The 16,115-nt window shown below is 42.1% G+C and overlaps 1 protein-coding gene across 2 annotated transcripts in view; it reads right to left on the bottom strand.

Annotated features, from left to right (window-relative positions):
- The window catches only part of CSMD1 (CUB and Sushi multiple domains 1), a 2,062,046-nt gene that overhangs the window by 573,291 nt on the left and 1,472,640 nt on the right, over nucleotides 1-16,115 (bottom strand). For both annotated transcript variants that reach the window (XM_070047233.2, XM_070047234.2), the window contains exon 10: nucleotides 8,036-8,157. In XM_070047233.2, the coding sequence (XP_069903334.2) occupies nucleotides 8,036-8,157 (122 nt within the window). The remainder of the gene's footprint in view (nucleotides 1-8,035; nucleotides 8,158-16,115) is intronic.

Genomic DNA, 16,115 nt, shown 5'->3' with positions numbered 1-16,115 from the left:
AGGCCAGAGTGCTATTTAGGACATCCGCCATTCTATGAGTCTGCTGAGTATCTCACTTCCCATGTTGGATCACTCTCCCCTTTATTTATTCTATCGGTTAGTGTTAGCAGATACTAGACTTGTTTATGTGTCTCTTAACTTTTATTAAGAGTCTCACTTATGTCTCTCAATCTAGCATGAAAATCAACACAATGGAGAAAGGTTTGGAATAGGAGGAGGGAGGAGGAGGAGGGGAGAAGAGGAAGAGGACGAGAGAGGAGGAAGACAGTACTGGGCAGGTAATGTTCTATGTGTTTTAAACTGATTGTATTCCTTGCCACAACCTCAAAAGTAGATGCTATTACTATCAAAAGTGAGGAGAAATGACAACGGGACTTAAGGAAGCAAAACAAGCTGCTGCAGTCACACATCAAGTAAAGGGCAGAAAGACTGACCCACACAGGTCTAGCGTTAGACACCACCCACAGACACTGTTCTCCCGTGTCCCACCATGACTGGCGCTCTCTGGTTAACATTCATTTTCATTCAGGCCTTTTCCAGGCAGCCCTATTTTCCTTTTTCTACAAAGATTTTGGGACTTTATTGTGTTATAAATAATGATATGAGCCCAAACAAACACAGTAGCAACGTGTTCAGAGAGAAGATAAAAACGGATTTGAAGAATACTTCAGGGATAGGTGATTAGTTACAGCATTTAAACAACTATATTACAGCTTTCATCAATGAGTAGCTCTCAATGTCTAAAGTATGAACAAAAAAATTGCTTTACATTTGATGCTTGCTAAATACCGTCATCCCTGAGTATCCATGGAGATTCGTTCCAGGACAAGAATCCCAAAACCCTCAAGTACTAAAGATGGTGCTGTTTGCATAGAACCTACACAATCCTATAAACTTAAAATCATCTCTAGATTAATTTTAATGCCTATTACAATATAAATGCTATAAATATTAGTCATACTCTATTATTTAAAGAACGACTGGAAAAAATGAGCATACACAGGTTTTTTTCTGTTGTTGTTGTTTGTTAGTTTTCAAATATTTCTGATGGGCAATTGTTTGAATCCACAGATTAGAACCCCTGGACACAGAAGGTCAATGTTAAATATAAGTATATATGTAGGTAGGTAGATATATATTTTAGGTTTATATACAGAAATTTTAAAATATTTATTTATTTGAAAGGCAGAGTTATAGAGAGAGGGAGAGACACAGGGGGATGTGAGAGAGAAAGACACCTTCCAGCCACTTGTTCACTCTCCAGATGGCTGCAATGGCCAGGACCGGGCTAGGATAAAGCCAGGAGCTTTTTCTGGGGCTCCCAAGTGGGTGGGAGGAGTCCAATTCCCAGGCCATCATTTGCGGCTTTCTCAGGCATTATCAGGCAGCTGGATCAGAAGTGGAGCCACTGGGACAGGAATGTATGCATGTTAGATGCCAGCATCACAGGCAGCGACTTAGCCTACTATGCCACACGCCAGCCCCCTATATTGGAAATTCTGAATTTGATCACATATTTCTCATTCCTGCTGATATGCATGAATATGAATATATGCATGTGTATCTATCCAAGCATGTGGGCAGCCACAGGCAGTCGCCTCTTTTGTTTACACTTAAACATATGGATGGAGACTTCCCGGCACAGACAATTAGGCTAAGGAGACTCCAGGAAGAGGCAGGAAGAACCGTATCTCACTGCTAGACTTCCCACAAGAGATGATGTAGATAATCAGCCACACCTGAAACCAGCATTTATTACCTAGGTGTTTTATTATACCCTTGTAATCTATGATTGACAACATTTTGTGATCTGTTAAGCGGAAGAACTTTATCGGGAACTCTTTGTAACCCCAAAAGTCTTTTAGATATGTAAATCCTCTGTGTGCCTTCTTGTGTACAACTGGTCATGTTTAAATACTACTGGACTTGTTGAATCAAGGAGCCTTGATCAGGATTTGTCTTGGCTCCATTCTTTGCGTCCTTGTCCCCGCATTCCCACTCTCTGCTTCAGGACACCCGGTTCTTTGTGCTGCAGGCTGGCACACATGCATATGCAAATGTAAATGTATGCATACAAGGAGTCAGCAAAAAGCTGATCTCCAGTGGTATATTCTTTATTTTCAATGACAATTCCAGGGATGTGTTTTTCAGAGCCTTTCTTTTACTTCTTATAAACTATATCTTATCAACGTGGTTTTCTTTCTCAATGATCTGATCACAAGATTCCTTATCTGAAAATATTCGGACTGTTAAATGATTTACAAGGAGAAATATGTATATGTGTTTATTACCATATGAAGTGTTGTCACCTGTCTACCAGACTACCAGAGCAGGAGCACTTGCAACCAAGTATCATCTATTTGGAACCTTTTATAATTGCCTGAATAGAGTATGCTATATAGTAGGTCCTTCTAATAGTTGTAGCTGTCTAAAGGCCACATCTCAAGTATTCCCTTGAACTTCACCTTATACATTATTATATGTATTGTACCATATAAAGAAAGACCCTAAGAATCCTAGTTAACTATTTTGCATGAGCACTAACTCAATACATAGAACTTGGCTATACAGCAATCAAAGCAGAAGGAAGACCAGAAAACATGAATCATCAAGTGAAAGATAATGTTTCAAAGACAGAAGAGTGTATTAACTAATCTCTCTCTAATTGGCACAGGAAATTTATTTCAGTGCTCTATACTCTTCCTTTTTCATAAAATTCAGCAGTCCAGGTCAAGAATGCAAAGTAACACGCCCAACACTCTCATCCAGAATTTTTCATGAATGTTTCCAGAAAGAGTCACTGCCTGGCAACTTTCCTATAACGGTTTTCTCTTATGCTCCATTTGTAATAGACCTGCATTGCCATACACTTCATTGGGAAGCCAGTTTATTTGGAACGTCTCCCAAGGAATCAAATTAAGCCTAATTATACTTAATGGCAATGGCTGGTGCTTAATTTGGATGGCAATTCTGCTTAATTGAGATGCCTTCAGGTGTCTAAGTGGTGCTCCACCAAGAGCATGTGAGGGTGTGTGTCTGAGAGAGACAGAAAGAGCATATATCCACCTGGAATACCATAGTCCTCCCCTGAACATTCCCACAAAATCAGTGATGAAGGGCAAGGATGTTCTAAAGAAAAATAACAAGATTTCTAAAAGTAAATTTTTAATGATGACATTTTCAGAGTCAACAGTGTATACCCAACCTCCTTACAAAATTTATGTGAATGTACACAAAGATGACAGAGAAAAGTGGAACTTTTCAAGGCAGAAAAATCTATAAAGACAAACTGCATAAATTCACTTTTTGCCATTTTACCATCTGGATAAGTGTAAAACTCAACTTCAAAATGGCAGAGGAGACATCTCATGAGGTTTAACCTACGTTCTCTCCCTGGACACATCCTAAAGACAAGACGGGTTCCTTGAGGACTACCTAAGAGCCTCTTCTCCCTGGATTCCCAGTGTTTCTCACTGGCGCCTCCGGAGGAGCTGGGACAAGGACATGTGATTAACCAGTAACTAAGAGGAGGTCTGCTAGGTGAACTCTCAAAAGTGCTTCCCCCGTCTCTTGGTGATTATGTCTGTAACAATAGCCTGGGAGTGTGCAGCCATGTGGACCTGAAGGGGAGATGGCTCTGGTCTGGACAGAGGGCAGGAGCAATGATGAGCTTGCCTGGACCACTGAGCCTCAGGCCCCAAACCTGGATTCTCCCAGCCTCCACTCTGTGGTTACATGAAATAAATATTATTTTCCCCAGAACTTTCAGCTTTTAGTGGGCTCTTCTGTTAAATACAGCCAAAGGGGTCCCATCAGTACCCTGAAATCCTGTGAAATAATTTCTTCACTATTCTCAGTAGAGTGAGGGCAGAACAGGGAGGCACACACAGAAATAAACGAGAGAGCTAAGGAAGCACTATTGACTCCGTGGGCCTTGTCCTCTCTACCAAGTAAGGAATTTAGACAACGGAACTCTGTGCTTCCTCTGTGTAGAAATCCCAGTGCTTCTTTGTACAGGAAATAAGGAGAAACTCAGATACACAGGCAAGTCTTTCATATGGCACACACAATATTTATAATTATTCATATGTAACTTGGATTTAAATGAATTTTAAACATGCTGCAAAGGCGTTAATTCTAGAAGATTTACCTAGGAGGCACTGCTTTTCAGAATGATCTTGCAAAAAGTGCAGACTTTTAAAACACTAAGTTATTTTTGCCATGGAGTGGAATGCCCATGGTATTCCAAAGATTTAGCATCTTTTTTTTAAAAAAATTATTTATTTATTTGACATGTAGAGTTACAGACAGTGGTAGAGAGACACAGAGAGAAAGGTCTTCCTTCCGTTGGTTCACTCTCCAAATGGACACAAAGGCTGGAGCTGTGCCGATCCCAGGAGCCAGGTGCTTCTTCCTGGTCTCCCATGCGGGTGCAGGGGCCCAATGACTTGGGCCATCCTCCACTGCTATCCCAGGCCATAGCAGAGAGCTGGACTAGAAGAGGAGCAACCGGGACTAGAACCAGTGCCCATTTGGGATGCCAGTGCCACAGGTAGTGGATTAACCCAGTATGCCTTGGCGCTGGCCCAGAGTTAGCATCTTAAAACACTTCAATTATATTTGTTGCAAGATACTACTACAGTTGAGGCTAAATCCACCCTCTAATGACTCACAGAGAAAATAGTCTTAACATGCTTTCTTAGACTCTAGTTGTCTTTCTGTATTTTGCAGTGCCATATTTCTGGTTTCATCTACTAAAATCACACCACACTCGTGAATTTCAAGTTTCCTTCAACCAGACAAATCTATTCAGATACGAACCCTTCTCTCCCCATTAATAAATGATTCCTGGGGTCCTTCCCATGGTGAGAGGAAGGGAGAAAACAGAATCTGTTGTTCTAAAGTGTCACAGTTTTAGGAATACAGTGAGAACATTACTAGTAACTGTGCAAGGACAGTGGCCATACCTGCCCCATGTGTCCCTCCCCTGAGAAGGGAGGGGACCAGAACACGTACTCATAAGGCCTCCATCATCCACCCTCAGAGTCATCATATCCCTCCCTTTCCCATCAATCACAGCCCTATAGGGGTAAGCCCCATGGCCCAGCCACGTGAGATGTTGCATTAGCCAAGAGAGTCAACAGCCCTGCTTTTGTTTCTCCCTCTTCTGTCCCCACAGCCACTGAACAATAAATCCTGCTGAGTTCATACTGGAGCATCTTTGGAATGATTCCCCGTCTGTACATCTACGGCACCTGCTCCATTTCAGACCGCATGATTTCTTCCCCCAGAGCATCACAGTAGTGCAAACCCTGCCTCAACCTCTCCTGAAATCCTATCATCACTGCGTTCTTCCCCACATGGATGGTGGCATCTTTGCCAGTGTTCATGTTTGCCCTATCCTGAGTTACCTCCCAAAGCAGACCCTTGCTGACAGCCCCGTTTCACTTGGATGTGATCCTGAAGGCAGTGGGGGTGGGGGTCTGAGTGGATTTCCCAGTGGACACTTGGATCCTTCCTTCTGAGGACTGCAGAGTGGTGGAGTGTGGGGACCCATGAGCCAGCCATGGGCCCACATGCTAAGGCTTAGCTTGCTGACCGTTTGCAATAGTTACTGCTGTGTGGATGTTTATGGTTTCTGTTGAGCTGCGATATCGGGACCTTTCCATGACCCCAGGGTTGAGTCTACAACTATGGCCTTGGGGCTTCCCGTACTTCTGTTCCCACTGACCAAGGCTGAGAAAACGCCAGGTGGAGCAACGATAAGCTTTCTGCTGGCGTCCAAGCTGCCTGCTACGTGACCAGGAGCTTGATTGGATGAAGGCGCGTGATCATCTTTATGGTTGGACAAGGAGTGCATGGACTATGCGAGATCAGGCACCCGATTGGAGCGCTGCCACACGGGCTGTAGCATGGACTAAGCTTGCATTACATGCTTCTGCAATGATATACTATATAAGCCATTCGTGAAATAGTAACGGGAGCTTCCCCTTTCTTTCGGAGCTCCCCTTGCTCAAGGGTTTCTCTTTCTATCCTGTTTAAATAAAAGTCTACTGAAGACCGATAAGCTGTGAGCAAAGTCGTTCCTTTGTGGGCAGGGGAGCGACAGTGGAGAGTGCAGCTCAGGACCAAGTAAGGAAAGTGGTGCAGAGCCCACCCTCTGCTGGTGAGCTGGGACTGGGTTGCCTGTCACTGCAGATCTGGGCTGTGTCACAGACTGAGAGCTTCTGCAGGCTCCACAGGTGCTCAGCAGAGGGGCCCTGCAGCAGAAGGTGTGAGCCTCTGCGAGCACAGGAGGCAGTCAAGGGCGTCCTAGGGAGACCGGGTACAGCAGAGAGGAGCTGGGAGCAACCTAGGGAACTGCACACAGCCGCGGAGGAGGCCTGGCTGCTGCTCCCCTGTGTGGCTTTTCTATTTTCATTTAACAGTCGCATTAAATAAAACTCTTCTTTTTGATAGACAAAGTAATGGGATGACTTTGTCAGTAGCCAGCAAACAACAATGTTTATTCTATTTATGTCAGGCTTGTTTGCTATCCAGATTCATGCAACAACAAAGTAGCGGAGCCAGAATATAAGGCAACAAGAACAGGGACTGGAAAATAGTAGATCCTTGGCAAAATCTGCATAAATAAACCACTGAGCAGTTTATATGGAAAAATACACGGCTTGGATTAGTGTAATTGATATCCCAGGGTACAAGCCAGCTCTCATGCATTGAGACACACCGTGGTGTAACTTGGAGCCTTTCATCCTACCAACAGCAGCCCCCAAGTCCTCATGTTTGAGAAGAAAGCCTACCAGAGCCTGGATTTTACTCAGTTCTGCTGATTAAAGCCTCTATTTTCACATAAATGCTAGCTGAGACTTCAGAACTGAAACAAACAAACAAAACTCAGAAGGCATTAGAATGAAAATTTTACTAAATATAAAATCAGAATGTTTCTTCTTTTAGGTGTAGCTCAACAGCTTTAAGAGGATTCTGTATAATCATGAGGAGCATTTTAATAAAATATAGATAAGGAGAGGTGGTAATTTTAAACATGGAACCATTGCTAATAACACAATAATGGGCAAATGGCTTGGATTTAGTAAACTTAATGATATTATAAAGGGATTCTTTTTAACAATGATTATTTTAGTGAAATCCATTCTCAGAACGGGTTTCTGATAGTCTTTTTAATAAAATCAAATAATGTAAGATTTTCCACTTGTTTTTTGTTTATTTGCTTATTCACTAGAAAGCATCTACATGGAACTTAAAGTGAATTAAAAAATTATAACAAATGAAACCTAACTATCAGTAAGCTTTATTGGACCATAATTTAAAATGCAATAACATAATTTAAAACTATGTGTACACAATTTATGGAGAAATAACCTGGCATTTTATCTTCTACTACCTGTTGAGAAAATGTATGTTCTACTTAAAGTATGTAAGGCTAACGGCAGAAGGTGCTGCCACTTGTTGCTTTCAGGAGAACGTAAGGGACCATCAGAGGGAAAACATGAACAGTGACTCAGACAACACTGTTGAGAGAGCTTCATCCAGGTACTGCAGGGACATTCCTAGCATCTGGTGGTAACGTGCAGAAGTACTGAGGGATGAAAGAAAGCTTCTGAAATGGTGGATGAGTCCTGAGGTGAGAAAGGCACAACAAATCTCATTTCTGTCTGAGTCCCACACCATCCTCCAACAAATGAGGGTCCACAGACACAGTGTTTTATCCCAACAGTAAGACAGAAGGAAACATGGCCTTTGCAGCTTGTTTGCTTTCAAGGGTGGGAAATGTCCAGCTCCTGGGCCATAAGATAATTTGGTCTTGGCCCTGTCAAGGCAACTGTAGGTACCTGTAACTCAATAAATCCAAGCAGGCTAAATTTTAGGTCAATAATTTTCTATGACTTGCCAATGATGTTACAAATATCCAAACGGCCCTCGGCAGAAGGAGGTTCCCCACCCCTGGCTGGTTGACTGAGCTGCAGCGTTGTTGAATCACCATGTGGAGGTGGGAGGTGGGAGGTGGGAGCCTTACCTTGTCAGGATCAGTTGTCGTGATGACCCACACACAATGAGCATTGTCTTCATACTGCACCGGGTAATTAGGGGAGGTGATGACACCACTGGGCCCACGCAAATTTGATCCACACGTTCTGGCTGAAAACACATACAAATAATATTATTTTCTATGACCTTTCATGAGTGTAGTAAAGACATAACCCTGGGGGCTGGGATTGTGGTTTAGCAGGTAGAGCCTCTACCTGAGATGCAGGCGTCCCATATGAGTGCCAGTCTGATTCCCGAGTGCTCCACTTCCGATCTACCGCCCTGTTAACGGCCCGGGAGAGCAATGGAACAAGGCCCAAACACTTGGGCCCTGCATCCACGTGGGATGTCCAGATGAAGCTCCTGGATCCTGGCTTCCGTCTGGCCCAGCTCTGCCTATTGCGGCCATCTTGTGAGTGAACCCGCCGATGGAAGACTTCTCTCTCTCTATCCTCCAAATACATAAATAAATCTCATTAATTTTTTAAAAAGATAATTTTTATATGGAAATTCAAGCTAGCTATTAACTGAGTATGATAAAAAATAGTTCATGAACTCAAGTTGGCAAGTGGATGATGTGTGGCCCTGGCATCCTTGGTTGATATCTGCGATACCACACTGGAACATTTTATTATATTTCTTTTTTTAAAGATTTATTTATTTATTTGAAAGTGAGAGATAGAGGGAGAGACAGAGAAATTTTTCATCCACTGGTTCATTCCCCAAATGGTCATAAGGACTGGGGCTGAGCCAGGAGCTTCATTTGGGGCTCCCATGTGGGTGGCAGGGGCCCAGGGACTTGGGTCATTTTCCTCTGCTTTCCCAGCCACATTAGCAGGGAGCTGGATCTTAAGTGGAGCAGCAGAGACTCAACCCAGAGCCTGTAGTAAATGCCAGTGCTGCAGGCAGTTGGCTTAACCCACTATGCCACAGCACTGGCCCCTATTATATTTCTGAAGCACCATTCTTTCAAAGCATGAGGCAACTGATGACAGCACTGTGGATAATGTTAGTATCAAACTAGTCCACTTCAAATCTGACATTATTAAACAAATCTTCACATGCATTTAATTGTATGGGTCTATTTGTACATTGAGCTGTACTAGGATGCACTAAGTGTCATGGGATGCCCAACACAGTGGCTCTCAGGAGGCCACAGCTCACGATTCCACAATGTCATGCTCCAAGGGGCACTGAATACATGGTTCCAGCGCCTGCACCTTCATCCTCTTAAGTCTAAATAAGGAAAAGACAGTCTCCAATGTCTCCTGCAAGCTTTAGACTAGATCCCACAAACAACTCTATAAAATTCCACACAGTACAAGGCAAACAGGAGTTTAAAATTGCTTTTTTTTTTTTTTTTTGACAGGCAGAGTAGACAGTGAGAGAGAGACAGACAGAGAGAAAGGTCTTCCTTCTGTTGGTTCACCCCTCAAATGGCTGCTACAGCTGGTGCACTGCGCCGATCCAAAGCCAGGAGCCAGGTGCTTCCTCCTGGTCTCCCATGTGGGTGCAGGGCCCAAGCACTTGGGCCATCCTCCACTGCCTTCCCGGGCCACAGCAGAGAGCTGGACTGGAAGAGGAGCAACCGGGACAGAATCTGGCGCCCCAACTGGGACTAGAACCTGGGGTGCCAGCGCCGCAGGCAGAAGATTAGCCAAGCGAGCCGTGGCGCCGGCCTTAAAATTTCTTAAAGGCCCCAGGAGGAAGATTAGAAATGGAGAATCTAAAAGGAAAAAGAAAATATTATTTTGTTTTACATCTTAAAATTGAAATGAAAGGCCAAGTAAAGCACAGAAAATGCATAATCCAGAAAATAAGACTTAGTTTTGAATAGAAAATACTTCAATTGTCCTCTTCCTTAAGAAAGGAGATTATTTTTTCCAAATTAATAGATAATCTTTAGAAATCTATTATCCTGGATACTAGTATTAATAATTTAAATGAGGTTTGAGAAAGGAACAGAAGAAACTAATTTAATGAGAATTAATTAATATAAGAGAACCGCTGTTTCATCACCCTAAAACATGGAACCTTAGACGGCGCGGCGGCTCACTAGGCTAATCCTCCGCCTAGCGGCGCCGGCACACCGGGTTCTAGTCCCGGTCGGGGCGCCGGATTCTGTCCCGGTTGCCCCTCTTCCAGGCCAGCTCTCTGCTGTGGCCAGGGAGTGCAGTGGAGGATGGCCCAGGTGTTTGGGCCCTGCACCCCATGGGAGACCAGGAAAAGCACCTGGCTCCTGGCTCCTGCCATCGGATCAGCGCGGTGCGCCAGCCGCAGTGTGCCGGCCGCGGCAGCCATTGGAGGGTGAACCAACGGCAAAGGAAGACCTTTCTCTCTGTCTCACTGTCCACTCTGCCTGTCAAAAAATAAAAATAAAAAAAAAATAAAAATAAAAAAAAAAAACATGGAACCTTACAAACTGATTTAACTGTCATCCAATGACGGATTAATCCTAATGCTAACAATCCCTTTGGGTTCTTCCCTTCAGGTGAGGACCTAACCCTCATTAGTTGTCATTCTGGGAGACCCGTCTACAGAACTGAAGGGACTCAGACTCCTGACCAAGGAATATGTTGTAGGGTGCAGGACTGCATCAGAAGCAAATAGTTTGCTTGCTTTTTTTCTAATTGCCTCCAGGAATATATGCTCCTCTCTTCCAATTGTACTGACACAGCATTACATAAATTATTCCTACTCCTGGCTATACTTCTTTAGTGTGATGGTTAATCCACAGATCTCTCTTTCTCATACAAGTGTAAATTCTCTGACCTTTCCTTATTTATCTGTCTATCCTCACATCACTAATCCCTGACATGTATAAACATGATAAGACTAGACAACTCTTTAGCAGCTTTGTATTTACAACGGAAATTTAAAATTAACCTACTAGACACTGAAAAGCATTTTAAAAATAACTTTGAAAATATTGGTATTATGGCCGGTGCCACGGCTCACTAGGTTAATCCTCTGCCTGTGGCACCGGTACCCCGGGTTCTAGTCCCAGTTGGGGCGCCAGTTTTGTCCCGGTTGCTCCTCTTCCTGTCCAGCTCTCTGCTGTGGTCTGGGAAGGCAGTGGAGGATGGCCCAAGTGCTTGGGCCCTGCACCACATGAGAGACCAGGAAGAGGTGCCTGGCTCCTGGCTTCAGATCGGCGCAGCGCGATGGCCGCTGTGCTGATCTGAAGTGGCCATTTTGTGGGGAGGGAGGTGAACCAATGGAAAAGGAAGACCTTTCCCTCTCTCTCTGTCTACTCTGCCTGCCTGAAAAAAAAAAAAAAAAGAAAGAAAGAAAGAAAGAAAGAAAGAAAGAAAGAAAGATTGATTGATTTATTTCAGAGAGTAGAATAAAAAATCGAGCTCTGGCCATTGTGGCCGTTTGGGGAGTAAACCAGCAGATGGAGGAGCTCCGTGTCCCTCCCTCTCTGTAAACTCTGCCTTTCTTTCTTTTTTTTTTTAAATATTTATTTATTTGAAAGTCAGGGAGAGAGGAGAGGCAGAGAGAGAGAGAGAGAGAGAGAGAGAGAGAGAGAGGTCTTCCATCAGATGGTTCACTCCCCAATTGGCCGCAATGGCCGGAACTGCACCGATCCGAAGCCAGGATCCAAGAGCTTCTTCCAGGTCTCCCATGTGTGTGCAGGGGCCCAGGCACTTGGGCCATCTTCCACTGCTTTCCCAGGCCATAGCAGAGAACTGGATTGGAAGAGGAGCAGCCGGGACTAGAACTGGTGCCCATACGGGATGCTGGCACTTCGGGCCAGGGTGTCAACCCACTGTGCCACAGCGCCGGCCCCACTCTCTGACTTTCAAAATAATTAAATCTTTAAAAAAGAAATGTCTCTATTTTTGCAATGTATTTTAATAATAAATAATAAATTATTTTTATTCTTTCTTTACCCCCATTTGTATCAAGCCATCAAAATAACCAGTTGAAATATTATATGTAAGAACATTCATAATTTTTGTTTGCTGATTGGTATGATTAGTATGACTGATATATGGCTTTTGACTTAAGTCACACCATGCAGCTATAAGTACATAATTCTATTGCCCTATTTTAGGAAATCACTGAAAATTTCACCTACTGCCTCTGCCTTTTCCCTTCTAAATCATCTTCATCCTCACCAGCTGCCTCTTTACCATCTGACCACTCCAGTAATTATGAGTAACTAGTTACAACTTTCTTGGGCCAAGGTTTCCCTAACAATAACGTGCAGCTCTCATTTTTCCCAGCAGGAACTTCACTAAATGTAATCAAGCATATGGCTTCAGTTAGCATAACTTCTATCATTTAAATGTCGACATGCTGAAGGCCAGAATGTCCATTGCCTTCCAGACCTCCTGCAGCACACAATATTACCTACTGTGCACACCCTTTGGTTGCATGGCAGAAAGGGTTTCAGTAATTTCTATGAATTTTATAGTGGATCCAACCCACAAATTTCTGCTGTAACACAGTCTCCCTTTCTCTTTCCCTATCAGTTTCAAGAAGCTGAAGATTAGGTTTTTCAGGCCTATTATATGTTTAAAAAGCCAATCATTGGGAAGAAGAAGAGTTAAAACAGAGCATCCTGGGAGAGAAGAGATGAAACAGGACGGACTGAGAGTCCCTCTGAATAGAAGTGGATGAATCAGAGTCAGTAGGTCCAAGAGCTCTGGGAATGATCAGTAGGCCATGCTTGCTGCCTTCCCTAAGATTCTGGTTGGTTGGAACAACAGTGATGGAAAAGTCAGCCTGCAAGATGGGAAGAGTGAGTGGGTGGCAAGGCACATTCATTGATATCAGTTTCTTTACATCTATGGTGCTTTGCCAGGTGTTTCTGTGTTGATCTGAATTGGAGTGACACTGATTTCCAGAAATTCATAAAACAGTGCTCTAAAGTTAGAAATCAGGAGCTTGTCACACTGGCTGTCTTTTTCCACTCATGGACTCTGCTGTATTGTCACTCCATGCTTACAATGGATTGTATAGCTCCCTGGACAGGTGGGAAGCTTAGCGAAACCTGTTCTGATCAAGATTGGACAATTTCACAGTGGCCTTGGAGACTTGCTCATTTTATGTGTTTCTGTACTAAGCAGATGTTCAAGTAGTCAACAAAATATTTAGTGACATAATTAGGTAATCACAAAATTGTAGTGTCAAGCACTGTACTGTAAATTCTATACATTTATTCCTATATGGGATTGTATATATAGAAGTTTATACATCTTATAGTTCAATGTCGCTTTCCACTTTTATGCAGGCCTTGCTCTTAGTCAACATTTTCTTTGAAATGTGGCTCTAATGAGGAGTAATGACCACTTAATGCTTAATAAATGTCCTTGGATAGTAACTATGACCTAATGTGCAACTGATGTCATTCATTTGACAGTTTTCTAAGCTTGTAAACTCAAATTTCAATTACATCGTCTATGTTTTCCAGATAAAATGAGAATTCATAATAATAATACATCAAGATGGAAAGTAGATAGGGAGAAAAAGATAACCTATTTTGAATGCCAATGTATATCACGTATCTATTTAATCAATGAGTATTTAAGTGTAAACTACATTTATTTCACATAATTTGTCTCATTTAATACAAAGTGATAACGTCCTTATTTATTTAAATTCAGTTCCAGGAAATCAATTCTGTTCTGTAGTAACTACTCAATCAAATAATAGAAAGAAGGAATGTTTGAATCAGGTAAGTATAAATTTTTAGGAAGCCAGGACTCACAAATTGGAGACTTCCTCTTCAAATAATAGTTCTGTATACTAGTCTATTTCTTGTATGTTTTTAGATGAAATCACTTTTGCCAACCACAACTTCATGTTTCTATCCAGATTGGCCAGCACAGTGGTGATGTGGGTCACAGAGATTAACAGCCTGCTTCTCTTTATCAGACCTGAGTTCCTGGCCTGGCTTTCATAGTTACTGGTTGTCTCATCCTACACAGTTGAATTTTTAGCCATTCAGTCTATTCAATTACTGGAATCATCATCACTCCATCTATGATTGCTATGAGGGATGAACAAAAGTGGGCAAGCAAAACATTTCACACATGGTTTAGTGCAACATGGAAGACACTCCCTATGGCTGCATTGAATAATTCAATGTGTTGGGCATTAAGGACACAGCAGAAAGGGAATCAAAACTAAATTCTTTGCCTTCATGAAAAAATTAACAACAAAAACTACAAACATACAACATCGGCAGAAAATCAGAGCTTTGAAGAAAGAGAAGGCTCTTAGGGTGTTGCATGCAGGTTTGCGGTGGGACAACACTGGGCGGATAACCACATGGATTTCTAGAGAAAAAATCTTCCTCTGTAGAAGGAAGGCAAATACGAGGACCCACACACAGACACTACCTCGCTACCTGGGCTCCGAGAATATCAGCACCAGCTTATCATTGGCTTTCAGGCTATTTTTGTGAACACAAAATAATAGTATCAGTACACAAAAATGCATTATTTTCTATGACTTAGTAAAAGATAAGGAGAATGACACATTTTCTCCCACCTGATCTTCAAATAACAAGCATAAAGCTTAGGCGTCTGGATGCAGCAACAGAAATTTCTCTAAATTCACAAGAATTAAAGTTAATTATATGTTTGTTTCTTTAAATCTCTGAAATGACAACTACCTAACCAAATGTCAATACATAAAATATTATTGTAAATTTAACTCTGGATCTATAATCTTGCAGAAGAACAAGTCAACTTCGAGGTGTAAATGGTATTTTCATAACTATCTCAAAGGTAGTTTCTGCACAGACAGAAAACATGGATAGTAAAGAAAAAAAGATGTAAAAGTTCTTGGTAAATGACAAGTTAATAAGTTAAGGATAATTCTTAGCTAAGCTACACTGCAATCCCCAGGTAATGATAACTTCATCCCATGACCCTTGCTGGCTCCAATTAGCTTTTGTGCAACCATGGTTACAATTGCAAATACTATTTCACCTTTCTTTTGTGCCCTTTCAACTCGGAGAGCAATGGAAAATACTCAGTCCACAGGCCAAAGTACACACAGCTTTAAACAAAGGTCTCTGCTTCCATCTTTTGTAAATATGGAGAGAATGAAATGGTACCCAGAACATTAGACTGGAGAAATCCATGATACCCTGTTCTCTTCCTCTTTTCTCTCCTCCTACCCCCATTTTACTTATTTAAAAATCTACTGGCAGCTAAACATACTTACACAGTTTTTAAACAGCTCATAATGTTTTACCGTACAAAAATATCATAATAGTTGTTTTCATATCCCTAAATGAAGTAAGCATAATTTCAAACAAAATCACTTGTATAATTACCAAGCTACAACAACCATTCATCTGTTTGGTAGCAGGAAGAAAAGGTAATGCTCCCCTAGTTCTCAAAGCTAATTTGCTAATGTAAGCACCGACACCCACTCCGGTTTCCAGATGGAAGGGCCACTCTGACTCACAGCAATTTATCAACTGCTTCTATCATGTAGTCCTTCCCTGGAGAAGTCCTGGTAGTCACTGAAGAGTTAGAGACCCTTCATAACCATGGAAACCTGGAGAATCAATCTTTCTTCAATTCACCATTCCAAGATACTTTTACCCTCCTAGTGTGACAATGTATACAGCAGGGGCATTTTATTATAATTGATAAATTATAATTTCATTACAATTAACAAATGGTTGTGCAATATGAGAACTCCTTTAAAGGCTAGGAGTGAGTCAGGAAAATCCCAACCACAGCGTGCCTTTTTCACAGACCATTTATTATGGTAACAGCATAGCGTGAAAATGCACTTGCATTGTGGAACATACACATAATATCTCCAGGACCTTCTGAGTGACATCTGAAACACTGCGAAGTTCTGTAGTATCCATCTTCTCAGACATTTTAGTTATCTAAATTTATCTTTCTATAGTTACAATGGAGTCCTGTTTAAAAATATTTTCTTTTTTTCAGCTCCTCTCTAATTATAATCAAGGGGAGACATTACAGTAGGGAAAGATAATTGACTCAGGGTTACTAAAATTTGCCAACCTGAAAATCGTAAGGATTTTAATGGAAGAGAACATCTTCCGTGAGGAATGCCAGCCAAAAACC

The sequence above is a fragment of the Oryctolagus cuniculus genome, chromosome 8 (assembly GCF_051225735.1).
Source record: "Oryctolagus cuniculus isolate XC-2025 breed Fujian yellow rabbit chromosome 8, ASM5122573v1, whole genome shotgun sequence".
In the NCBI taxonomy this organism is placed as follows: Eukaryota; Metazoa; Chordata; class Mammalia; order Lagomorpha; family Leporidae; genus Oryctolagus; species Oryctolagus cuniculus.
Note: the sequence above shows the minus strand (reverse complement) of the source record. Positions and strands in the feature narration are given on the sequence as shown.